At 42.0% G+C, this 27,487-nt stretch overlaps 1 protein-coding gene across 3 annotated transcripts in view; it reads right to left on the bottom strand.

Annotated features, from left to right (window-relative positions):
* Positions 1 to 27,487, bottom strand: part of LOC108696552 (Golgi integral membrane protein 4) — a 109,988-nt gene that overhangs the window by 7,443 nt on the left and 75,058 nt on the right. For 2 of the 3 annotated variants that reach the window (XM_041569357.1, XM_018226024.2), the window contains 7 exons: positions 24,915 to 25,022; positions 23,234 to 23,476; positions 20,653 to 20,801; positions 8,530 to 8,714; positions 2,240 to 2,307; positions 1,491 to 1,631; positions 558 to 629 (listed from right to left, as the gene is read on the bottom strand). In XM_041569357.1, coding sequence (XP_041425291.1) covers positions 558 to 629; positions 1,491 to 1,631; positions 2,240 to 2,307; positions 8,530 to 8,714; positions 20,653 to 20,801; positions 23,234 to 23,476; positions 24,915 to 25,022 — 966 coding nt within the window. The remainder of the gene's footprint in view (positions 1 to 557; positions 630 to 1,490; positions 1,632 to 2,239; positions 2,308 to 8,529; positions 8,715 to 20,652; positions 20,802 to 23,233; positions 23,477 to 24,914; positions 25,023 to 27,487) is intronic. The other variant, XM_041569356.1, reaches the window with a different exon arrangement.

The following is a 27,487-nucleotide window of genomic DNA, read 5'->3' as shown; positions in this document are numbered from 1 at the left end:
GAAATCTTCAGCATTTCGGAAGGTTGTGTAGCATTTTGAGAGAGCATGATGTGAGTATATAAAGAACAATTCTACTTTGACTTTGTAGCGCTTCTGGATCCAAGCCATGAGATTATATTTGTAACAGCTCAATTAAAAACAATGACAAAGTGAATAGGATGTGGAGGGCATGAGAATACAAATGAACAGAGATGCGGTATCTGCTGCAGGATAAACAATGCCCAACCCTGCCAGTCGTGATTTTTAGGTGTTCGCAAACCCAATACCCCATTGTCAGCGGTGCTCCTAGCATGACACAAGGTGAGATCTTTGCTTCAGGCACCACTTTACCATGGGCAGTAAAAAGCTTGCCCTGCTAAATGATGCCTATTTCAGATTTGTAGTGCTAGTGCAGCAAACAAACCTATGCTCTCTACACTACCAATTTAGCTGCCCCTCATCCCTGTCAGAGTAAGACTAATGAGATGTGAGGCATAGGGCCCCTTCTCCTACCCAATGTCTTTCATATTCCTCTTAAAATCACATAAACTTCCACCCTTAAAAACCTGCAAACATACAATGTCTTGTTCTTGGTCATCCTGGTAGTGGTCTTCTGGTTCTTCTCTGGATCTCTCAGCTTCATGTGCCACCTGCCACAAGTATGAGTGAAAATAATAGGTCACACATCTACAGAAATCCCTTCCCCTCCCAAAGTGGTGCACAGGTAACATGCTAACTGTGTGGCCCTCTGAGGTTTCAGGTAGCAATTACATAGGGGATCCATAGTGGTGGCATAGCACAATCTAATGACCTGGTTTGATCCTTTTAGCTATTTCTGCATATTTGCTTGCTGATCTAATGGGATGCTAAGATTACTACAAAAAGACAAGTTTTAAAATCAGCAATAGTTAACCTGTGGCCCTCCAGCTGTTGTTCATATACAGGATTACAATGACAGCCCAATGAGTTGGTAGGAGTCAAAGCTCAGAAACAGCTGTCGATTAAACATCACTACTCTGCTGTGTTTCAAACAAAGGAGTTAGAGGAAGTGAAATACAAATGTTAGGCTTTGGCCCATACCAAATTCTCTACCAAATAATTTGCAGTTTTTGTTAATTTTAAAAGTGGAATAAACGTCCCAGATGTTCTGATAATTTTGGGATTGTCTCTTTGCCCCAATGTTCTATGATCAGCTATGCAATTCAATGCATTTCCTACAACCGGGGGGTGGGGAGGGGATGTTTGCCTAACATATTGCTCACCAAGGGCTGTATTAACAGCCAGCATTGCTGCCACCACAGCAGCACACCCCTTTCATGTTCAATCACTGGATTTAGGGGTTTTCTATACAGGTAGTAGCCCTTGGGTGCCTATATGGTAAATACGGCCTTGGGCACACATTAGTGAATTCATCTTTCCTTGTCTTTTAATATCTCATAGAGATAATGCAGTCGGTTACTGTTCAAACTGACAGCAAGGGGGATAATATATACAAGTATGGGTAGACGTACCTTTGCTGCCAGAGGCTGAACCAGCTGCTCGGCGGGAGATGCTTTATGATTAAATTCAGGCCTATCGACCTCAGCCTCCTCAAACTCATCTTCCCCCTGATTGTTAGGATCTTTGGCTGGATCAGCAGCATCATCTGGAACCTGTAGGAAAAGAGATGGGCTACTATAAAAACCTTTATAAGTGCACAACCCCAGCTTGTTCTGCCAGTTCCCTACATTCCTGCACCTCCAACAAGGGTGAGATGGGCAAGCCTTTAACCATTCACTCGTAAGGGCGGTTCCACCATCCTGAGGGGAACCCTGCCTGGCCTTTCCAGAGTATCCATGTAGCTTGCCCTTATCTTACCCAAGCAAGCTATCGCCACCCATAGTCAAATCATGAGCTCTACAGGTATGACTAGATGTGCCCTTCCTCATTCATTGTCACCATAAGCACTTTCTCCAATTATAATGTATTTATAACACCTGCCACGTCTCCTACCTAAACACACGAGTAAGCCGTCACTTTAAAAAAAATTATATGAAAATAAAAACTCAGTAATAGAAAAACAACCGGAGAAAATTGTGAAAGCATAAAATGAAATCTCTGTAACAATCTTGGATGGCGTCAGTAAGGATTAACCCCCACCCCTGTATATCTTTGCTTGCGTCTCGTATCAGCTGAATCTCAATGAGGTGGGAATGAGCAGAGCGCACTGGTTGGGCAGCGAGGTGAAGTGCGGTGCTGCATGGTAATGGCTCACTCTTACCAATGGCTCCTGTACGACGTGCTGCTTCCGAGACTGCAGGTTTTCTTCTCTGTCAATCATCCCGGCATCTGTGAGAAGATGATTCAATTATTCATTGCAGAGGTTTTTTCAACCCTCCACTAAACACGTACATCAAGGGAAAGAAACATGTAGGCCACGTTGTCCTATTGCTCTGTCTCCAGCAGTGCTCAGTGCAACAGGAGAAATAAAGGCAAGAGATCCAATAACTCATCAATCATGACTGCTTCCATGGGAGCCTGGGGTGTTTACCTTGCCCCAGTTTTGGAACCCCTTGATATAGCTAATGTTGTATATACTAAAATGAAAGTATAGATTAAATCTCTGATACAAAATTCCCAGTTTTGTTGCCGTCTCTTGCTGTAGCCCCACTTTACTGTACCTGTACTGAGTTCCCACCCCCTACACGCAGTAACATATTCCCTGGCATTGCCCCTGTACTGAACTATGAACTGCATTACTATGTTCTGGGAACACTGCACCACTACTGACCCCTGCTGTACCATATGTGTTCTGGTGGCATCAATCCTCCTCAACACACACAATTACCTCAACTGCATTCCTAAAGAAAAATGAGGGGTCCGCTTCTTTAGTGCAGACAGCTCAATTGTGCTGTTGTTCCAGGTAAAATTAAAATTCAACTATTAAACGTACCTGGAGTAGATTTTTCCCCGCTTTGCCACCACTGCCTTAACTGACCCCTGCATTACTTTGCCATTGGTTCTGAAGGGTACTGCACTTCTACTGAGGAATTAACCAGAATGGCTCTAGGACACTTCTATCATCAGTTTTTTGGGGGGACTTTAATACCAATCAAGTTAATTACCGAGATTCATCCTTACAAAATAGTCAAAAGAGTAATGAAAAAGTAATATGTCCTATTGCCGAAGTAGGAGCAACAGAAAATGTTTAACTGCTACAGCATAAGAAGATTATGAAGGAAGTTTATGCTCCACTTTACTTCAGGCAGTGCCCATAATGATTAAGCGAGCTAAGGGCTGGTCTTGTTTTAAAGTCGGAGTAGGAGGAGTTTCCCTAACCAGGTGAAAGTGTTCCCTGGCCGTTCAGTATTTATAAAGGGAAGTCTCCATGTGCTCAGTTTCTTTCTTTGTTCCCCATTAGTGAAGGGTGGTTGGTGTGGAAAGTAGGGCTAGGCCAAGTTAGACGGGCATCCCAAATGCAGGACCTGGAAAGTGCATGAGCACATTAAGCAATTGAGGCCCTCCAGTGCCTGAACTAGGGGAGCGCAGGCAGAAGAGGTAGGGGCCCAGAACCCCTCACAGTAGTGCCCCAGGCACTTGCCTCTTCTTCCTACCCCTAGTTCCAGCCCTGGTGGAAAGAGCCTGGAGTGGAGGTAGGACTTATTTAGGAGAAGACTTTTGGAAAAGGATATAGGAAAGACTTTTAATAGGTCGCACTGAATGTTATCGGAGGAAGGATCCGGGTGGCTAGTTAAAGTGGACCTGTCACCCAGACACAAGAATCTGTATAATAAAAGTCCTTTTCAAAATAAACATGAAATCCAATTTCTTTTTTTTATTAAAGCATTCATAGCTGTTGTAAGCTCATTTAAAAATTCAAGCTGTCAATCAAATATTGTCTGCCCCTCCTCTAGGCCATGGGCATAGAGGCGGGGCAAACAATTACTTTCACTTTCCATTCAGCACTTCCTACATGTCACTGCTCTCCACACATTCCCCCATTCTATTCACCATTTAATTGTGTAGCCAGGGCATGGGGATGGACATTGGGGCCCCCATTCTGGTGCACAAACAAGATTCTGAGATGATGCAAGGCTTGCCTTAATAACAGTGTCCACAAAATGGCTGCTGCCTGCTTGCTATCATTTTGAATTCCCAGACTGAAGGAAACAAGATTCAAATAATTTATACAGTGTAATTAAAGTTCATTTTTCTTGACTAATGTGATAAAATAGGTTTTGAATAATTTTTTTGGGTGACGGGTCCCCTTTAATCAGTCCAGACTCTAAAGAGGCGATCAGAAGGGTTAGTAGCGCATGCTGTACATATCACCTGCCAGTTTAGGGATTAAGCAGTTAAGCTCAGGAATAGATGATTCCTGAGACATCGCTGTGAGCATCTGCTAGTGCTTGGGCCAAGTGAGTACTACCTCAGGGTGCCTGCAACTGTTATGTCTTTGTAACACCATTAAGCGTAATGACATTGTCGTTTACACTTCAAATCTGTGAAGTGATTGGTGGTTCTGTTCAGATGGTACAATAATAACTGTGTATGGGCCAGCAAATAAAGAGTTATTATTTGTTGCAAGAACCAGCAGCACCCAAGTGAATTCAGTGCAGTTCCCATGTAACATATGCTTTACCAGAAGTTGCAGGGTGTTGTGACTTGTCCGGCCAAGTCTGAGGTTCTACATCTGAAGGTAATAAGAGAGTGTGAGCAGCCCATCTTATAAAATAGTGTTACAAATATATGCAGACATTCAATTTTGAAATCAAAACGATGATATTATACAAGATATGAAAAAAAACTGTGCGAGCAGTTGAAGTTTTAATGAGAGATCATGTGTGGAGATTGCTTTCCCTGGAGAGAGATTTCTCATTAGGAGATACAATGAAATCTCACGCTGTTAATAACCCTGCAATTTACTTAGCTCCCTACAAATTCAGCAAACTAGATATTTATGAACTTGCATACAGGTATCTTTATTCAGGAACCAAATGTATCCCCTTGACGAGCTACAAACTGGGGCTTCAGGTTGGTTAGGCCAAGTCATTCTGCTGCTATAATGCTACCAAATTCTTAGCTTTCAACTGGAACAACTGGAACAAGTGTAATAATAATAATAATAATAATAATAATAATAACAACAACGGATTAACCAATGGTTGGTCAGTATGTGTAACTACTTTTTGAGCTCTCTACGATTGATGTGCTCTGAAACCACGGCAGTATGGGTTACTATACAGGTGACAGAGGTGATATTAGGAAGCACATGACAGACGTATAATCCCTTTTTATTTGAATACTTTAGGCTCAGCATCAGGCTTATATTGCACTCATGGGGATATTTATTAAAACATGTGATATTGTCACAATTCAATTCTGTGAAAACCACAATTCAAAAATGCACTACGCAAAAATGCCCTGACTTTTTGAGATTGATCAAAAGGCAGTCATAAAAAATTAAAACAAGATTCAACACTGTAAATACTCACCACCTAAAACCTATCAACATGCCACAGTAGTCAAAAGCAAGTGTATTTTCAGCATTTAGGCAAGTTCAGAGTTTTTTTTGTATTGCAATTAACCCATTCAAGATCTTGAAAATGGAATCCTAAACAGATATGTAGGTCCTTAATATGAAAATCACAACCAAATGCAACCATGGGAAAAGTCACAATAACGTGATGCTATCAGGCGTGTTTGTTTGTTTTTTTAATCTTGAAAATTTGATTTTAATTAATATGCCCCAGATGTATTTTGTACCAGTGGAGAGAATGCCAATACCAACCAATTCCTGGTGCATTGTTGATCTAAATCTGTCCTCTGTGCAGTGTCATGGAAATACCATAGAAGTGACTTACTAAGGACACTGGTAGAATCAGGTGATATTTGCATTTTCTCTGCAGATAGAGACTATGGGGCAAATTTACTAAAGGGGGAAGTGACCAATGCTGGCGAAAAATTCACCAGTGTGACATAATTTCGGTACTTCGCCAATTTACTAACGGGCGCACGTGGAACTTCACTAGTGAAAGATACTGACGCTGACGTTCATTCGCACTCAATCGCCAGACAAAGTTGCGCTCTGGCGAAGGGACGTAACTACGCAAATTCACTAAGATGCGGATTTTACTGAACGTTACCTCTTGCGCCAGACTTGCCTTCGCCACCGCAGACCAGGCGAAGTGCAATAGAGTAGATAGGACTTTATCTTAGTCCTAAAAAACGATGGCGTCTTTTCCTTTTTTTTAGGGTGATGGGCTGCAAAATAGTGTACAAATTTTTTGGGGGTAATCGGCTTCGCCCCTACATTTCCTAAAATATGGCACATAAACTATACACTTGCCTCATGTGTAGGGCAATATAACAACTTTATTTTATTTTATTAAGCTTCCCTGGACTTGTGTAATGTAATGTAATTGCTGCAACATATATGTCCATTGAACTTTAACTTCCTGCCGTATGCAAATTAGCCAACACTAGCGCAATTTCGTTCTGCTTGCCGAATTAACGCTAGTGCAACTTCGCCAACGTTCGGTGCCCTGGAAGCAACTTCACATGTTAGTGAATTTTCGCTGCTTAGTAAATTTGCCCCTATGCCTAGCATGAAATTAGTCTTACAATCACATACCTTTATCTAACACAGTGTATTGGCTCCTGCAAGAATGTACAAGGAGACGATTTACCTCTAGTTGGATAAAATGTGAATTTGGCCATATTTAACAAATAATTAGTAACAGCCGCAGCAATGAAATTAGTTTTGTATTAGAAAAACGTAACCAACTATATCGTTACCAGCAATCTCCTTCTCTATAAAAGTCATGTTGTTTCTTGCTGCAGCGGTTATTGCCATATAGCATTATTATACTCTACACCAGTGCTCCCCAATCAGTGGCAGCATGTTGCTCACCAACCTCTTGGATGTTGCTCCCAGTGGCCTCAAAGCAGGTGCTTATTTTTGAATTCCTGGCTTTGTTGCATAAAAAACAGGTTTATTGCCAAGCAGACCCTCCTAGTGAGCTCTAATACATCTGCTAGGAAAGGGAGCCCCCTATAAGACATATTGGATCTAACTGTCAACTGCTGCATGAAAAGAGAATGAAGAGAAACTGATGCGGAGACAGGGATAGAGAACATAAACTTTAGGATTTTAGAAACAATGCAGAATATTTAATGTATTGTATTTACAAAGTTTCTTGTTTCATTATGCTGAAGCTTATATTAAATTTTCATTTCCCCTTTAAAAAACGTTTGCATTTTGACGGTTCTCCCATACAACAATGGGAGTAATTCAGTAGTGTTTTTACATGGGGGGAAATGTTCCATGTAGCTTAGAATAGCTAGTGCAGACATACACTGACTTTAATAGCCACTGACTGTCACATGGAAAATAGGTCAGATTGCAGCCTGAAACGTGTGTGCATTTTGCCCCCATGTGTGCTGTGACAGGCAGTTAATTGTCATTAACGTCAATAGCTGTCTGCACAGGAGCAGTATTGGCATTTTCTCTGCTGATGTGTTTCCTGCAGAGAAATGTGTTATTGGCCCATGACCCGGACCCGCAACTGCCTTCTCCGCAACTCGAACCGCAACCCACGACCACCATTAAACAGGAAGTGATGGTGCAGCAAACCGGAAGTGATGTCAGCAAAAGTGGGCAGGGACAAAAGCAAGTTTTGTAAAACTTTAAAAGGAGTAAAATATAAATAATATTACATAAGATAAGAAATTCAGATGAGACCCGCAACCCGACCCGCAGACCCATGTGTATACCCACACCTAAAAATCCTCCCCTCATTCTGCAGGGTGCCCGCTTTATTTTGCGGTTAACCCGCGGGAACCCAGCCCGCTGCTGGACTATCATCTAGCATTAGATGGTGGGGTGTAATGAATGAGGACATATCTCCTTCAGGACATAGAATATTCTTCTAGGCAAATTTTAAATTATAGATGGATAAGAAAGCTTGGCATAGCTGAGGAATTCTCCCTAAATATCAGCAGTCCAGGAAGTACCTCGGGGCAGGGGCAAACTATATAGCAGCATCCACTAAAATGTAAACACATATATGAGCTGGAAAAGAATATCTGGGAAATAAACACTATATTATTATTATGTGAAATGAATGGAAGATAACCATACTTTCAAACAAGATTTTCCCTGTACCCATTCCCAGCAAGAGTAATAGAGTCATTTCCATTCTGTCTTTGTTCTCTCCAGGTATAAAATTCAAAAAATATGGCACAATCTCTTTTACAAATTACTCCATTAAACAAGATGCTTGGATAGACTTAACAGCCACTCAGGCATTTTTATGGCGTCACACTAGCACATTGCAGTTATTCGATTGCCCCTTTAAACATCTTTATGACTTTGTACATCTGTGCCTTATTATACAAGCAACTGTGTGGGAATGTGCCATTGTACAGCAAACAAAGATTATGGCAATCTATATAACATGTAAACACAGCATCGGAGGACCATGGCCAAATAATGAGTGGGAGGAACAAGGTATATTGATGTGAGAGTTACCATAGTTTGCTTGTTGCAGAATGTCAAAAGAGCCTTACCCATTTCCAGTTCTTCATTATTTTCTGCCTTTTTGTAACTGGGTGGAAGTGCCGCCTCTTTGTCCCATTTATCCACAGGCACATTGGCATTACTCATCTCCAACTTGGCAGCAGCATCACTAGCGCCAAATCTGATGTCTTCTTCTGTCATCCTGGCATTCACCTTGTTGACAATGGCTTGCCAGCTGCACCAAAAAGCAGAAAACATCACAAGATGAAATCAGCTTCATCGCTGAGTGTTTCAGTTTGTGGTCATGCAAGTGAATTGATGTATAAGTGCCTTTTCATGTATCAGGTGATCAAAACAACAAAAAAAATTAAATGTATGGACCATTAGGAAAATACGCCAGGCTGCCTACTGGATCTTTGCAGTTCACACCAAGGTTGCCCAAAGCACAATGGGAATCCAATATTTCAAAGACCATAAAAAACAGAAAGACCAACTCAACTGCAAAATGTTTTAAAATAGCAGTATTAATGTTTTTATAGGGCTGCTTCCACCATGCTCCATCTTGCAACCCTAACTAAAGCTGGTTAAAGGGGAACTATTGTGAAAATGTAATATAAGCTACAGCATATTGAAATAAGAAACTTTCTAAATACAATCTATTAAATATTCTGCATCGTTTCTAAAATAATCAAGTTCGTCTTCACTATCCCTCTCTCGGAATCTGTTTCTCTTCATTCTGTCTTCTTGCAGCAGTTGGGTGTTATTGACAGTTAGATCCAATATATCTAATAGGGGGTGGGGGGCTCCCTTTCTTAGCAGATGTATTAGAGCTCATTCAAATAACTGATTTCATTATAAACAAAATCTAACAAAATAACTGCCTTTTGCACAAATTCTGCATGTAGAGAGACAGGATTTCTGGCGATTTTAATATTGTGAGCTCTAATACATCTTCTAGACAAAAGGAGCCCCCCTATAAGATATATTGGATCTAACTGTCAATGATTATCTGACACCCAACTCCTGCATTAAGAGAGAATGAAGAGAAACAGATGTTGAGAGAGGAATAATGAAGATAAACGTGATTATTTCAGAAACAATACAAAATTTTTAATTGATTGTATTTAGAAAGTTTCTTATTTCAGTATGATGGAGCTTATATTACATTTTCATTTTCGTGATAGTTCCCCTTTAAACAGTAAATGGCAAGACTATTACCTAAATGTGCAGATCTTTGGCTTCATTTTGGACGAAAATATAAGACGTACCTTCCCTGTTCCCGAGGCACATCCCTTACCCTGCTATAATTCTACGGTGTAGTGCATATTTCTGCCCCAAGATGCAGGGTACTGCACACCAAAGTGGCACAGGGTATCCAGCCCACATTGTGTGCTTGATGGTGGATTTTATACTGAAGATCACTTACTGATATGAGAATGGGGTATATTTTTAAGTTGCATAGAGTCATATCAGCCAATGATATCACATTCATGAGCACAGGGAACATTGCTAGGGTAAGTAGAACATCTATCATCTTCCACAGGCCACACAAATCTGAATAAACATGAGCTACGAGTGCTGGCCAGGCCCAGACTGGCCAGAGGGGCTGCTATAAGGTGCCATAGAAAGTCAGTATTTAGTGGGCTGGTAGAGTCTATTTGGGCCTCTGTGTAACTGAAATGCCAGGGCCTTTTTTAATTCTCAGTCCGGACCTGGTCCAGGCCCCTCCCATGGCAGCCCTGCTGACCTGTTTACATTTACACCAAAAAATATCCCTTTTAAATCTATCCAACTGTTACTCATTTAAAAAATAACATTCGAAGAATTACATTTTTTAACAGGGACCTTGTTTATGACAGTATCAGTTTAAACCAATCATGATTAATGACTGTACCAACTGCAAACAATGGTTTGGAGGATGTCAAGGAGAGATGCTAGCATTATGGAACAAATTTAAAACATGCCATTAAGGTGCCTCAAGCTTACAACTCTGTTGTTTACACAATATATTAAAAATGACAGCCCCTCTTCCCACGCAGCTCTGTAACCTCTGCAATGAAGTGTTCATGTGCTCCTCCAATCACAAACAGCCTTCTGTTCCTCATAGAAACACAGGCAGACAAAGCCCAGAGAGACCTCCCTGCCTGATTAATTAAAAGGACAAATAGCGATCTGCAGCCTTAAGCGTTTCAATTAAAAGTAATGAATAAAGGCATTAGGTTCCACTCCTGCTGTTCCTAGCAAGAACATTGATTCTGCTTTCTTTTCTGCCATGCCTTTCAACCTAGGGTTGGGACATGTTACTTACCCTGTGCTATCTAGCAGATTGACAGGCAAACAGACTTAGTTATGGACTTAATTATGTACTCCATGACTGCTGTTACACAAACACTGACCCCTTGTGTAAGAGAAGTACACAGGAACATAAATAAAAGCTAAACAGGGGTGATATGGAATGTCAAGTAATCATACTCGTAGTTACCCTGGTTTAGACTAGCTAACAACTCCATATATTGTTATTAGTGGCAAGCAACTTCATCCGTGCATTTATTGTTCAGGTTTCAGTGATATTGCTAAAGGAGTTGCAGGGTTTGAAACTGCAATAGAGCCCCGATGCCTAAAAGGGCACCATGGAAACAAACACTGGTTTTAACTAGTGAAAAACAGGCCAACAATACAATACAATATGCAGGGGTTGAAAGATATGGATTCACTGTAAAGTGAGATTAAGAAACTGGACTGGGTTGTGGCTCAGGCCCATGTGCATCCAACAATATCCAGTTTATTTATCTTGTGCTTGACAGATGCACCCTAACAGAAGCTCCTATAATTGAGTCCTGCCAGTCCAGCAATGCCAGGTGCCGCCAAACTATACATAAATGCTCCCATTAAAGGTTACATGAATGCTCTGTAGAGTGGAAAACTGACCCCCTCCTCCCGCAAATATATGCCACTTTTAATACAGCTCAAGACCTTGTTTGCCCTTGAAGCTGCTGACTGGCATTGCTTTCTTTTTTTTTTTTTTTTAAAGTTTTTTTATTGAAATTTTAAACATTAAACATAATACAATTAGAAGAAGAGTAAAGGTATAGTAAAGAAGAAAGTTGAGAAAGAGGGGGGGAGGGGGGTAAGGCATAAAATATCACAACCATTATGTTAGTACATCGGCAGTTAACTAGATTGCACAGTTAGCCAGGCACCCCATATCGCTTCAAATTTTCCAGGGCAGCCTCTTGAAAGATATGTAAGTTTCTGGTTCGAGAGAGAGTCATTTATCAGTTTCTGCCAATATTGTATTGTGGGGGGGTTGAGCGACTTCCAGTGCAGTAATATGGCTTTTTTGGCATAATACAGGAGCTGTAGGTAGCATATTTTAACATAGGAGCGTAGCTGCAAGCCCTCTATTATCCCCAACAGACAGGTTTCTGGCGAACGAATACTTGGTAGTGCAAGCTTTTCATTCAAGTATTGGAGTACTGCACTCCAAAAGCTCTGAATCACCGGACAGGACCAGAAGATATGAAACATGGTACCAGGTTCCACTCTGCACTTAGGGCACAGATCTGATACATTATCATATATTTTTGCCAGACGGGAGGGGGTTAAGTAAACTCTATTTAAAAATTTAATTTGTATAAGCCTGTCCCTCATAGATATAGATAACTCCGTTACAAGCTTTAGTGCATCTTTCCACTTTTCGTCAGTCAGGTCAGGGATATCGTCTCGCCATTTGCCCTTAACTCTCTCAAGGGGAGAGGGACCAGCAGTAGATAATATCGTATACAACCAGGATAGGGGTTTAGTTAGGTCTAACCTGTGTAAGTAGGTCTCAAGGGTCGTCACCTTCAAGACGACAGGCTTGATTGGAAATTGTACGTTGAAAGCATGGCGTAATTGCAAATAACGAAATAGCATATCTGGGTGGGGGTGCAGTTCCTGTTGGATTGTGGCATACGTTTTACAGTCACCATCAGTGACCACATCACCTAGGGTTTTTATCCCAATCTGTGCCCACCTTGCGATGTCTGGTAGTGAGCAAAAATGAGGGAGGTGATTATTGCCCCACAACGGGGTATGGGGGGACCAGGCTGTAGAGGTTCCTCGAACCAGAATTTGAGATTTCTGAAATGCCTTCACCACCGTGAGCATAGGTGTAGTGGTCACATGATATGTAGAGGCACCTCTGTAAGGGAGTTTGGCAAGGGCCTCAAAGGAGCCTATTACCGCAGCTTCCAACACTACTGCGGAGTTGCTACGGTCAGGAACAATCCACCAGTGGGCATATACCAACTGGGCTGCAAGAAAGTAAAGTTTGAGATTCGGCAGTGCGAGGCCTCCTCCAGAAGCACCCTAAAGTTCAATCGAGGATGGTCTCCTGCCCACAAGAAGCCTCTAATAATTTTGTCTATTCTGGCGAACCAATGGGCCCGGGGGGTTACGGGAGAATTATGGAGAACATACAGAAATTTGGGTAGGAAGATCATTTTAAACATATTAATTTTGCCTGGTAAAGAAAGAGGTAGGTCCTGCCACACCGCAACTTTGTTAGTCAGGGTCTGTACTACTGGATCTAGATTAAGTTGTTCATATCTATGAAGATCCTTATGGATCACTATTCCCAGGTATTTAAATGTGTGTGCTACTTTGAGCTGTAGCAAGGTGTCCAGCGTATCCTGGGGAAGGGGATCTATGGGAAACACCACAGACTTAGTGCGATTAATTTTTAAACCAGAGTATTGGCCAAACTCAGAAATAGTTGTCAGGAGATTTCCTAGGGCTAAACCCGAGTTGGCCAAATAGACTAGCATATCGTCAGCGTATAATGAGATTTTCTCCGACAAGTTTCCTATACGTAAGCCCTGTATATCCTCATTCGCCCGTATTCTGATGGCCAGGGGCTCTATAGCCAGGGCAAACAGGAAAGGCGAGAGAGGACACCCCTGTCGGGTGCCCCTTCCCAGTGATATGCTTTCCGATACTTGCCCATTGACCAATATCTTAGCTCTCGGATGTGCATAAAGTATCTGAATCCACTTTCGTAGTTTAGGACCCAGCTTATAACGAGTTAACACCTCCCATAGGTATTGCCACTGAACTGTGTCAAAAGCCTTCGCTGTATCGAGGGACACTACAATCCTATTCCCCCCATTATCATGTTGGATCGCTAGGTTAGTAAAAAGCCGTCTCACATTGATATCTGTGGTTTTAGAGGGCATAAAGCCTGTCTGGTCCGGATGTATTAGATCAGGCGCTATCAGTTTAAGTCGGTTGGCTATAATTTTGGCAAATATCTTAATGTCGCAGTTAAGGAGGGATATAGGGCGATATGAGTCACATCTGTCAGGGGGTTTGCCTTCCTTGTATATTAGAGTAATAAAGGCGTCATAGCATGAGTCAGGCAGTACCCCTGTTTGATGAATTCCATTAAAGAGAGCTAAAAGTTTGGGGGCCAGAAAGTCTACATATTTCTTATACCATTCAATCGGAATCCCATCTGGACCAGGTGCCTTCCCCATAGGAAACCCCATTGATAGCATCTTTAATTTCATCTAAGGTAATGTCTTGGTCTAATTGCATGGCTAGATCTGGAGGGACCTCTGGGAAGTCTATTGTATTTAGGAATTCCTTGAGCTTGTCAGAAGAGGTATCAGGTGGTGAACGGTATGTGGATTGAAAATACATCTCAAATTGTTGTGTCATTTGTATTGGGTCTGTAATGAGAGTAGTCCCATTAGTAATGGCCTGTATCATAGTCTTCGGTACATCCCCCCTGGCCAGTAGCGCCAGCAGCTTCCCATTTTTGTCGCCCTTGTCATACCAGGCAGCTGCTCTGTAAAGCTCCCGTTGCGAGTATTTGTCAACTAGTAGTAAGTCCAGGTCTCTCTGAGCTGATTGCATAGCCTGTTTAGTTTCGTCAGATTCTATTAGTGTCAGATCTGTTTCTGCTTTAGCTAAGGTGTCTTGAGCAAGAGAGAGAGCCTGGTCCCCCTCTCTGCGTGCTGACTTAATAAGGGAGATATATGCACCTCTTATATAGGCCTTACCGGCGTCCCACACTATATGTTCTGCTGCAGTGTCGTGGTTTATTTCCCAATATTGCGTCAGCAAAGGAAGGAGACGTTCGTTAACCTTTGGGTTGGCTATCCATTTGGGGGGTAATCTCCATTTAACTCCTCTAACCTGATTGGTGCCACCCAGAGATAATAGGAGTGGGGCATGATCAGAGCACATCCTCGTCAAGTATTCTATAGAGTCAACAGATGGTATTACTTCAGTTGTACCTAGACACATATCTATACGAGACATCGCTGCAGAGGCCACAGAGTAACACGAATACTGTTTAAGCTGGGGGTGTCGGCATCTCCAGATATCCATCAGGCCTGTAGCTTCCACCCAACGGGCAAAACTTTTTGTGTCATGAGCAGAGGGGTGAAGTCTATCTAGGGCCAGATCAAGGACCAAGTTAAAGTCACCTGCCCATAGCATAGGATGATTGCCCATTTCAGCCACTTTTTGTAAGATTTCATTTAGTATTTGAATGTCTGCAGGAGGAGGTAAATATACATTAATAATTATATAAGTGGTATCAGCAATTTGGGCTTTCAAAATTAGATACCGTCCACCTCTATCTGAAGTTAGTGCGTGAAAATGAAAATGTAGTGATTTCCTAACCAGGATAGCAACTCCCCTGGAGTATGTTGAGAAGTCTGCATGATATGCCACCGAAACCCAGTTCCGTTTCAGTGCCCGAACCCTCTGGCCCACTAGATGAGTCTCCTGGAGCAATACAATATCCGCCCCAGATTTCTTGGCCGTATCTAAAACCACTGCTCTCTTGATTTTATCGTTAATCCCACGCACATTCCAGGACAGTAATTTAAAACATTGAGGAGCCATAGCCATTTTTAGGGTAAATTTTGTGCCACTGAGGCCAGCGTAGCTCTAAGGGCCCGCGGGCTCCCAGCAAAAGAATGGTTGTGTCAGGCGATATAGGAGTGTGCTTCGAGTTTCGTGGGGGACCTATAGCTGTCAGCAGCAATGTCTCGTACCTCCACCAATATTTAGTAGTCCTTAAACCTCCCCTCATAGAGGTAAGAAAAGAAAGGGGAAAAAGGAAAGAGAAGAAAAATAGACAAAAATAATACCCATTAACATTAAATCCCCCACCCGGTATCCTCCTCCCAACCCGGAGATACATTTTCCCGTAATTCGAACAATCCCAACAGGGGAGTGGGTAGCACTTGGCAATAACTCTTAAAACAAAAAGGTAAGGTGAAACAGGGGCAGAGTCCGAGTCTCCGTAGTACCTAGAATAGCACATGAATAATAGTGAGATCCTGAGTGTCATCCCTGCAGCAGGATCAGGCTGAGGAAGCCAAGTACATCAGGCACCGGTGCAAGACCGGCAATGAGCACACCATGTCCCAATATTAAGACAGTGAAGATCTCAGCATGTCATCTGAGGGGAGTCAGTGGTACGCCGTCCCACCGAGTCCCCTTCCTTCCAAATCATGGGAGTAAGCCTCAGTGTATTGGTTGTGATATGTCCAAATTTATTATTGATACACAATCAGTACGTGCTTGCTCCTGTCCTGAGCATGCCCTTGGCGGGGTAACTAGAGTGTCTCTGAGAGCTCGTAGGCACAAGCAGGAACAGTCTGAAGCAACCAGTCCTCAGTTTGGGCTTACAAAGTTCCAGCCATGTTCTAGTCTGAGGCGGAGAGGGTACAGCCATGTGTCACAGAGCAATGTGAGTAAATGGGGAGTGATGCCCTCCCCTCACCATCAGGGAATATAGCCTACAACCCATGGCTCAGTCTAAAGAGTGAGGCTATAGCAGTCAGAAAAGTATAAACAAGAATGATCTCACCTGCTGCAGCACCTTCTTTTACCGTCTGTGTTAATTAGGGCGACGAGGGCTAGCTCTAGGGGACAGATTGCCCCGGGCATCGAGCCAATCGCTTGCTTCTTGAGCTGAGGTGAAAAAATTGGCTCTGTCTCCAGCTTGAACCCTCAGTTTGGCTGGGTAGAGCATGCCGTATTTCAGATTGGCTTCTCGCAGGCGGCGCTTGACTGCCGTAAAGGTGCCTCTTTGTCTTTGAAGCTCTGCAGAATAATCTGGGTAGATGGATACCTTCTTTCCTTCCACCATAATCTCAGGGCTCTGTCTGGCTGCCTGCAGTACGGCGTCACGATCTCGGAAGTTTAGCAGCCGAACCAAAAAGGGCCTGGGCGGTGCTCCTGGCGGGGGGCTCCTACCTGGTACCCGATGGGCCCGTTCGACCGCATAAAAAGGCGAGAATGCAGCTGTGGGGACGGAGTCTCGCAGCCATTTTTCTGCAAAGGCCACTGGGTCATTTCCTTCCGTTCTTTCTGGGAGCCCCACAATACGTAGGCTATTACGTCGCTGCCTATTTTCATAGTCGTCCAGCTTGTCCGTGCAGGCCTTAAGCTGAGTTTCCATGCGTGTTATTGCTGCAGGAATTGGAGCGCAGGTGTCCTCAAGAGTTGAGATTCTGTTTTCTGTCTCACCCACTCTCTCCCGCATATTCTGTAAATCGGCCCGCAGTAGCGAGAGGTCGATCTTGACTTCCTCCAATTTAGTGGAAAGCGAGGTCCTGCAATCCGTAATTGCGTCCAAGAGCAGCTGTGTCGCCGCTTCTGGTTGCGATGAGGAGGAGCTCGCAGTCGCTGGTTCAGGTTCCTTCGGATGAGAGCCATTTTGAGAAGGCTGCCTGGCAAATTGCTCAAGTTTAGATGCCGCATCAGACTTTGGTTTTTGCGTTTTGCTGCCTCCCATCATGAGAAGGAAAGTGTTGTTATAGTAGATACTGCACTTGGTGCTAAAGTAGGATCTCAATAAGTAGTGGTAGGTTGCGGTACACGGAGCTCTTAACTGTGCCCTTTACATTATAGTAGCATCCATGCTTGTCCTGCCCCACCTGACAGATTGGTGTTGTACGTGCTGTAGGGGCCCTTGGGCAATTGCCCTAGGCAAGTAAGCTTATTGGAGAACCTGGGTGGGCATTTGATTGCAAGATGCTGGGCTGTAACTGGTATAATGCAGAGGGGTATCTGAGATCTCCCAGATGGATTCCCACCACTTGACTGAAAAGCCTGCTCCTCCTTGTATCGAAGGCCCTTTGTGTGTGGAGCACTCTGGCTGCGTTTCCCTGGGACCAGTGTAGGTGGGGCTGCAGGCAGAGTCACTATCCCTCTAGCACAGGAACAGTAATAGGCCTCACTGCCTCAACCCTCCCAGTCCTTAGGTGAAAAACAGGGCTAGAAAAAAGCACAAAGAGCGCCCCCAGGGTCTGCCAGGCACTCACCCCACCTTTCCTCCTGCACCTGGGCCGCAAACTGCAGTCTTGGCCTTGCGCGGCGGGGTTGGAGTTCCGGTCCGTGCGCGTCTGGGTCAGAGCCTTACTCAAGGCCGCGGCTTTGGGCGCGACACTAGGCCGCACTGTGTTTGTCCGCCCTGGCGCTGTTGGAGCGGCGGTTTCGGGCTCTGACGGGAGCGGATGCCCCCCTACAGCTGCAGGTAACAACAACTAGTCTGTATGGGCTGTATTTGTTGGGGAAAGTGCCGTTTGGCAAAAGGACCCTGGGAGCGCCTGAAAACTGCCTCCACGCTGCTTGCCAGCTAGCCACGCCCCCCTGGCATTGCTTTCTAAAGCTAAGTTTATTATTTACAAGGACTCCAAGGTCATTTTCCATAATGGATTTGCCTAGTACAGTCCTATTAAGGGTATAAGTGGCTTGGATATTTTTACATCCCAGGTTCATGACTTTACATTTATTTACATTGAATCTCATTTGCCACTTAGCTGACCAGATTGCCAGTTTGACAAGATCCTGTTGCAAGGGTGCCACATCCTGGATGGAATTAATTGGGCTGGATAGTTTTGTGTCATCTGCAAACACTGATACATTACTTACAATACCCTCCCCTAAGTCATTAATGAACAAGTTAAATAAAAATGGACTGAATACAGAGCCCTGGGGGACCCCACTAAGAACCTTACTCCAAGTAGAGAATGTACCATTAACAACCACCCTCTGTACCTAACCTTGTAGCCAGTTTCCTATTTATGTGCAAATGACTTTATTAAGCCCAACAGACCTTAGTTTAGAAAGCAGTTGTTTGTGGAGCACGGTATCAAACCCTTTGGCAAAATCCAAATAAATCACATCCACTGCTACTCTGCTGTCCAGCATACTTACCCCATCATAAAAAGCAACCAAATTTGTCTGACATGACCTATCCTTCATAAACTTGAACAAAGAAAAAAGAGACTCTTTATATTAATTTACCGCTTCAGTCTTTCGAGAGGTCTGATTCAATTAGTGCAATTAGTAAAAAGAGAAAAAAGAAAAGAAAAACCCCTCTTCTGACTGATAATTTGATGGTTCACTTCTAAAATTCAAATACATCCACTTGCTCATACTTGTAATTAATTGTGCAAAATTAATTAATTTGTGATTAGCTCAATTTCTTGGAATAAATAAATTATCTGATTAAAATTATTAAATTACATTAAAGTACTAAATAGCACTTTAGAGGGGTTTTTCTTTTTTCTCTTTTTACCATCCTTCATAAAGCCATGCTGATTGCTGCTCATAATACCATTCACTAGGACAACATTTTGAATGTGATCCCTTAACAAGCCTTCAAATAATTTGCCCACCATCAATGTCAAATTTACTGGCCAATAATTGTCAGGGTTCCAGTGAAAGAGATTTTCTTCTGCAGGTGGGGGCTGTCTTTAGACCTGTCTTACACTAACGCAGGATTTCCTAATCATTATCACAGTGGACGCAAATTAAGTCTGAGAGTCTGCTTTGCAACTCAGATGATGATATCCATCAACAACCTCTTTGTTGAAGTCAAACCTGCCTAACTGCTAATTGATGAAGAGAAAAGTGAAGCCTCTCTAATTTGCCTCTGAGGGAAAATAAAAATCCTATCCTGATCCCAAGAGGATAATCAGACCAGTCCCTGGATCAATCATTGATCTACATCTAATGTATCTGCCAATACAACAGCCTTGGGGAGAGAGTTTAGTATTAAACATTCCCCACATTTTACTTACTATGGCCTATTGTAGCATCACATTTTACTTCACTAAATGGGTCATGGAGACTAATGGATAAGAATCACTGCACTAGCAGATTATTGCAGACATTGCTTATTAGTCACTAGTCGCCCCCCCTGCAATATTTCATTCTTTAACTTTCAAGTAACGAATAGGAAATGGGAATTGCTGCTTTGTAACATTTACCTATTGTATAATTTTTAAATTATGGCCAACAACTTTGAGGAGATGATTAAACATCTTTAAAGCAAAGGTTTTTTTTTTTTTACTACAATGCTGGAATAAAATATGTAGGACAGAGATGTGCAACCTGTGTTTCTTAGAATTCACATGTTGTAGGGCAGTGGTTCCCAAATGTGGCACTGGCCCCTTTGGGGGAACCGAAAGCAGTGGCAGGGGTTCAGCTTGCAGGTCAGCAAGGGTAAAAATTAGGAATAATTTGCTCTCCTAGATAAACCTGAAAGTCCAGCTCAGGGTAACATTTGGGGTGAATATGTATTTGCTGACTAGGATATTTTTGGAACTATTGGCGAGTAACTGTAACACTGATATTTTCCTACAGTAGTACTTATTTCATTAGCTAAGGAGGGGCCAGGCCAATGGTTGGACGTTCAAGTGGAAATTAAACTGAAAACATTTGACAACCATTGCGGTAAAGGGAGCTGGCCCTTGTAGCTGGAGGGCCATGCCTTAGCTGTACTCAATGTAAACTTTAGTTAAAGCATATCACTATAATCAAATTACATTAAATATTCAGATTCTAAAATAACTGATCAAAGTAAATGATGTTGATGAGGTAAAATACTATTCATACTAAAATTAAGCCATCCTTGCTCGTGCTGATTAGCTGTATGAATTACCTTGTCATACAGACACCATCGGGTGTCTAATTAGGGAAAAATGCAACAATAATGACAATTATCTCTTTAGCTGAAGTTTCAGAGTGCGTATAAACCTGAAATCTATTCCGTGCTGAGGCAGCCAGTCACAGGATTAACCAACATGATGGTCTGAGTCACTGCTCAGAGGAGAAAGAATTCTGTACAGAGTGAGGGGGCACTGGCATAAATCACATACCTCTGAATTGGCACCTGTTCCTTGGCAGTCACAATCCTAACTTTAAGCCTTTCTCTGCCCGGGGCAGCTGGCAAATCACTAATAAACTCAATCCCAGGAACAATGTCTTGCCTTTCTTCAGCCTTCTGGATCACTTGTTGGTTTGTATCCTGTAAATACAATATAAAATAAACTTCTAGTATATTATAGATGAACCTTATTCTAAGCAAATTTTCAACTGTATAGTTTAGGAGTCTTTTTTTTTTTTTATAATTAGCCTTCCTATTTTGCTCTGGCCTGCAAGTAAAAATGTTTTGTTTGCAATTGACCTTGGCAATCAAAAAACAGATTTGCTATGAGGTTTTGATTTCATAACTATTTTTTATTGCTTATCTTGCTGTTCAGGTCTTGTAGTCTTCATGCTGACTGCTGCCTGGTTTCTAGAGTACTTAAAGGGGTTGTTCACCTTCCAAAAACTTTTTCAGTTCAATTATTTTCAGATTGTTCACCAGAAATAAAGACTTTTTTCAGTTACTTTAAATTTTTTATTTTGTACCGGTTTTTTTCCAAAATCGAAGTTTAAAGGAGAACACATAACACAGAAACCCCTAACATACACATCACAGTTACTGGTTTCAAAAAGTGGTTCAAAAAGTATCAATTCAAACAACTGCCTGTAATGAAACCCAGGGACAAAGATAAGAAATGTATCAACTAAATGTATCAAATTAGAATAGTTGAGAGAGCCGGTGGACCCCCCCCCCCCAGCTGCTTTTAGAAGATGAAAGAAAAGCGGTCACACATACAAGATAGAAAGTCATTCGAAAAAGTCTTTATTTCTGGTGAACTATCTGGAACCAACTGAACTAAAAAAAAGTGTCAGAAGGTGAACAACTGCTTTAAGCCCCAGTAATCAGATTGCAGATAGAATTCTGAGTCTGGCAGCTGCTTAACAACACATATAAACAATTACAAAAAGGCAAAAAAAAGATGTAATATTAACGGTCTTAAAATACCACTATATTGACATGACATAAAATAAATTATTAGGTCATGGGCAAAATTGCAGGTGACCTGAAACACCCTCGACTTTTCTTGTGGGCCCTCTGCTTCCCCAGGCATGGGGTCTGCACCCTCTATAAATGATGTCACTGTAATGAGAACGTCTAAAGTACACTGCGTGGCGCTAATGGTTTCTTCTACTAAAGGAATATTAAACGGAGACATTATGGGGTATGATAATGTTATTAAAATGTTCTATAAAGCCAGAGAGTCCCAATTCTTCCAGTTACTACAGGCAGCCAATGGGTCTCATTTTGTGCCACAGCAGTCCTGAGGTTGTAAAAGGAACATCGCTGCAGCCGGCCAGAGTCATCTTTAAAGGAGAAATCAACCGTTTACCAAAAAAAACCCTAAACCCCACCCCACATAGACCGAACCTCCCTCCTCCCCCCAGCCTAACTGCCCCCTGGGAAATGCCCGGGGGGGCAGCTAGGTAGGGGGGAGGGGGTTCTATGTGGGGTGGGGTGTAGGGGTTTTCTTGGTAAATGGTTGAATTCTCCTTTAAAGGAGAAGGAAAATCAGAATCACAGTATTCTCTCAACTCATACCCTGGTCTGATGCTCCTGTTAGCAGAAAACAGCCCGGGACCAGCACCACTGAGCTATCCTCATCTTACGCTTCTTCTTTCTTTCTTTGCTACCCTGGTACCCATGCATATTCAGTAGAATGAAAAGGCCAGCTTTTTTTTTTCTTTAAAAGTTCAACTTTTTATTCTACTGTGCATGCACACCAGCGAGAAGAAAGAAGAAGCAGAAAGAGTAATAATACTTACACATTGTCATATTTATTAAAAATTTTACTGGATTTGAAAGTTGTTTGAGCTATTTCTAAACCCGAGGGCAATGTTTTCTAACACTAAGCACTGGAAATGGAATCTCATATCCCAGTCATGCACTCCATGATAAGAGCATTATCGGAATGTTATGTTTAAAAAGGAATATTGGTTTAATAGGTAATGGGTTGCTGGGAGAAAGGGGGCAATAGCTTAAGGACAGCAGGAGGTGCAGTTTACCCTTGAGTATTTCTGGATAGCATTGCGTTTTTTGGAAAGTGTTCTGCTTTGCTGCTTCCTATTGGGTATAATGACACTGAAATGCCAGAACAATTGTTGTCTGAAAACAAAGATAACATTTATATTCAGCCAACAACCATACTGGGCTGCCATAATCACAGTATTGAGCCATGAATTGTATATATGTATTGTTGCAGCTAATTTCCGGCAGGGGCACAATGCAAGGCAACATGAAAACTACAACACAAAATTAAACAAATGTAAAAATTGAGCAACATATAATTTTTTTCTGTAACTGACCCATCCTATGTCAAATGTACTTGGGTTATTGCCCTTCTTTTACATGTTCCAACACTCGTGTCTGCCAACGGTTTCTTTATTTCTAAAAATGGTGTTTTGTAGGGTTAAATGTCTAGGAATAAAGGAACATTGAGCAGACACAAAGCTGGGAAAGACTAAGAGGATGAAAATTACATTACTCAGGAACAGTTAACATAAATGCTGAAAGAATAATGGATAAAGCTTTACCTTCTTCAGACTCTGCAGGCTGTTTACTGTTCTGGCAATTCGTACTACGTGACTGATGCTCTCATTCTGTGACCATGATCCATGAGGGGTCACCCCTTCTGAGGGACTTTGAAAGACAGCACCGTCCTGTTTGTGAAGAGGCCCATGTGAAACCCTCTTCATTTCTGCTCCAGGTATTGGCCGATCAGCCATAAACCTATAATTTCCCAGGCGGTTCTGAGATGCATCATTCAACTGAGAAACCTAAGGATCAACCACAGTATGGTAGGTTAGAGAGCAGTATGGCAGGTTAGAGAGCAGTATGGCAGCAATGTCCCAAACAATATTATGCTTACCCTTTTAAATGATTTGGGAGGCTCTGTATTAAAAAGCCAAAAATGTAAAGCTTGGTGATACCTTTTATTGGCTAACTGAATAAGTAACAATTGCAAGCTTTCGGAACCCACAGGCCCCTTCGTTAGGCAAAATAGAAATGAAAGGCTGGAAAGGCAGATCATATATACGGTCAGTGTCGGACTGGGTAATCAAGGGCCCACCCAAAAACCTTAGACCAGGGGCCCACCAAAGAACCATAGACCAGGGGCCCACTCTCAGTACTATTATTATTACTCTCCTCACCCAACCTCCATTCTCCTAGTTTCTATTCTTTACATACTATTATCTATTATTCAATCTATTTAGCCTCTTTGTTCTCAAAGAAATAGGAAATGGCCATGAAATAGGCCATATATTTAGCAGCACAAGGGCCCCCTGACAGCTGGGCCCACCGGGAGTTTTCCTGGTATCCCGGTGGGCCAGTCCAACACTGTATACTTTTAGATCATTGAAAAAGGGTTTATGGGCAATAAATTAGAAAGTTACAGATAGAGAACTTGTAGAGACAATAAAAGTAATTAGGATGGGTTGTAAATATTTACAACCCACCCTTATATATTACATTTTCTGCATTTTTTCAATGGCTAACACTGTACTACATCTCAAAACTATTAAAAAGCAAAGTTTGTTCTGCTATTAAAAAGCAGAACAAACCACACCTTCATGACCATTTTATAGCATTTGTAACTAGCAGTGGATATTTACACAATTATTTCATTTATTTGAATGATGTAACCTATTCAAGTGATTGGAAAAAAACAATACAAACAAACGTCACAACGGATCAATGTAATTTTCAACGGCTGCTGCTTTATACCCCAGAATATTACACAAAACTACTGGATCAGCTAAAATCAATACACCGTAATATGCCGTAATTTATGCTGCAAACCTAGCAATGTGCACACAGCCTGGATGCAAGCTGCTTGCCTCACAGCACAAGACACATACATGAGTGTCAGCTGTTACTCTTATTCTGGAATTCAGCCAGCTAGATCTTGGCAAAACTCACCTGTAATATCTACACAACACAATGTGGCAAGGTACATGACACATAGTAGAATTCATAAATGCAACCAATTGCAATAACCCTGCCAGGTTATCATTAATGGAACCTCAGATGAAAAGAAAGCACCTTTCTGTATTTATCTGGCCCAACAAAGTGCTGTAATATCCTGATTAAAAAGTTCCCCCAATGTCCCTAGCCTTAGGGCTAAAGGAAGTGTGGGGGTAGTGTGTTCTATGCATTTTGGGATGGTAGCACCTTCTCCTACTGACAGATATAAACATGGGTTCTTTTGTACACCTGTTTATTGGATGGCAACTGCAGGTTTTCAGTTTCAGGAACTGAGTTCTTAAAACTTGGCATTTTCTTCAATGCGTCCTTAAGCTGCCGAAATTCATCCATCTGCATCTAAAAGCAAGCAGAAAAAAAATACATCTGTTTTAATAAGTCACGGACCTCCACAGAATATTGTATGATTTAAATAAGACCCAATTTAGCTTTTATGTTCAAGGGAGAAATAACAAAAAACGTATGAATAGTCCTTCCGTGCAGGGTGAGTAGGCTGCATTGCAAAAGAAATGCAGGAATTTATGGCAAGAACTAATTTCCTCCAGGCCTGTCTAAGATCAGCTTGAACTAAGCTTAGAGGCAGCCTTTCTGCACCGCCGAGGATATTACCTACAAGATACCATTATGGGTTTCTTAGTGTTGCATTACTCTTTTAGACATTTCAAGGGCAATTAAAATGTTTTAATGCAGACACGAGAACTATGCATAAATGGGTTAAACAAAACTCCTCCAATATCTTTTGGGATTTAAAAGCAATAACTTGTATGTTGCCCTCATAACGAATATATTAACATAATCTACTGCATTTATTTATCTATTGAAATTACTGCATGTATGTGATCTACACTAGCTGCAGTATTGCTTAAAAGCCGAGCAGAGAAGCAATAGAGTCAAAATCACAAACGGTATTTTGCTTTCCAAATAACAAGGGGGCTTGCAGGAGATCAGCCAAAGAGTAATTATAATTTAGCCATAGATGGTGCTCTGCACAGAATCCCCTACTGATGCTAAAACCTCTATGCTGTTGAATATGCATCAGTATCTATAAATGCCCATATTACTGGAGTGAGAACTATTTAATATAGACAATTTTATATGCATAGCTTGTACATAATGTTTACAGGAAATACATTTATATTTGTCACTCAAATAAAAGACATGCTCTGCCCTGTGAGACTAGCTGGCGTCCTCATACAAGTCTTATCTGTAAAACGTCAAAGGTTTGGGTCAACACTCTACTGCTCATTGGCAGAGAATGCCTTGTAGTGCAGTCCAGCCAATAAGTGAGGCAAGTAATTAATTTCTGATGTTTAGCACAAGCAGCCCTCTGGTTTTCTCCAAACGTTATTACTATTACTACAGTACGTTCCTACATAGAAAAACCTTATGTATTACTAGCACATGTAGTGCCCATATATTCTGCAGCACTGTACAATTGAAAGGTGTACAAATCAAACATACAGATTACAAACAAATACTCAATACACCAAAATAGAGGAAGGTCACTTAAGTGTTAACTCACCAGGTATAGGAGGAGGTCCAGGCTCACTGCCCAGAACCTTCAGCTAAGGGAGCGGATCCAAACCTTACTGAAGTAGAGCAGCCACTCAAAGAACAAATCTCCCAAACAGAGGTTTAAAAAGGAGCGTAGATTAATAGATACCTAAGGCATAGCCTTATGCGTTTCGTATCTTCACAAACAATCATAGGCTCCTTTTTACATACCTCCCAACTGTCCTGTTTTTCGCAGGACAGTCCCGGTTTTGACAGCTCAACTAGCAGTCCCGGATGTTACTGAAATGTCCTGACTTTCTCTTTGATCTCCTGCACTGAACAGCCAGAAAAAGATACGTTTCTAACTAAATTGGCCTTTGGCAGAGCCCAGGTGTGAAACTTGGATACATTTGTAACCATTAAAGATAAGCAAAGAAGCAATTGTAACAATTTAAGATAAGCAAAGAAGCAATTGTTTAAAATAAGCAGGTCTCTTGGGGAAACCGACTTGCAGCTAAAGAGCCCAATTCACCTTCATTAGCAAATCTGTAATAACACATAAAAACCACAGAAATGTGTTTAAACTTTCATAACCTGCTAAATTTTCTAGAATGGAAATGGTAATTAGGGGGTGTGGCCACAAAAACGGGTGTGGTAAAAAAAAGCAGCCTTAAGCGCAGCAAATCTTTTGGTCCCTCTTTTTCCAAAATGTTGGGAGGTATGTTTTTATATGTCTGTGTGTGAGATTGTTCATTGAGTGCCTGCTTTACTATAATACAAACAAATACTGACTGATGCAGCACTGACATAGCCCATTAAAGTTTTCTGATAAAAAGGAAAAAAAAACACAATACTATCATATTAGAAGTAGCTGGAGTTCTCCATACACCTAGTTAGTGGCCTCTTGCCTTATATGCAAACAGTGGACCTGAAATATTTAACAGAGCAAAGTAAAATATCCCAGAGACACACAGAAAACGGGCTGATCCGATCGTGGGCCCTAGTGCCCAAAAATCGGATCAGAATGGAGGCCATACAGGCGTTCGGATCACGGGAACTGCATCAATGAAAAGATGTGGCCGGATGTCGGGCAGATATCGATCGGGGGCGCCTGTCGGATGGCTCCATGCATCCAGTAAGCTGCCGACAGACCGAGTCGGCAGCTTACTGGATGCGTGGAGCCATCCGACAGGCGCCCCCGATCGATATCTGGCCGACATCCGGCCACATCTTTTATCAGCCCGTGTATGGGGGCCTTAAGACAGTAAGTGGAAGGTCACACTGATTGGGAGTTGGCAGAACAACATGAA

This window comes from Xenopus laevis, chromosome 7L (assembly GCF_017654675.1).
Source record: "Xenopus laevis strain J_2021 chromosome 7L, Xenopus_laevis_v10.1, whole genome shotgun sequence".
In the NCBI taxonomy this organism is placed as follows: domain Eukaryota; kingdom Metazoa; phylum Chordata; class Amphibia; order Anura; family Pipidae; genus Xenopus; species Xenopus laevis.
Note: the sequence above shows the minus strand (reverse complement) of the source record. Positions and strands in the feature narration are given on the sequence as shown.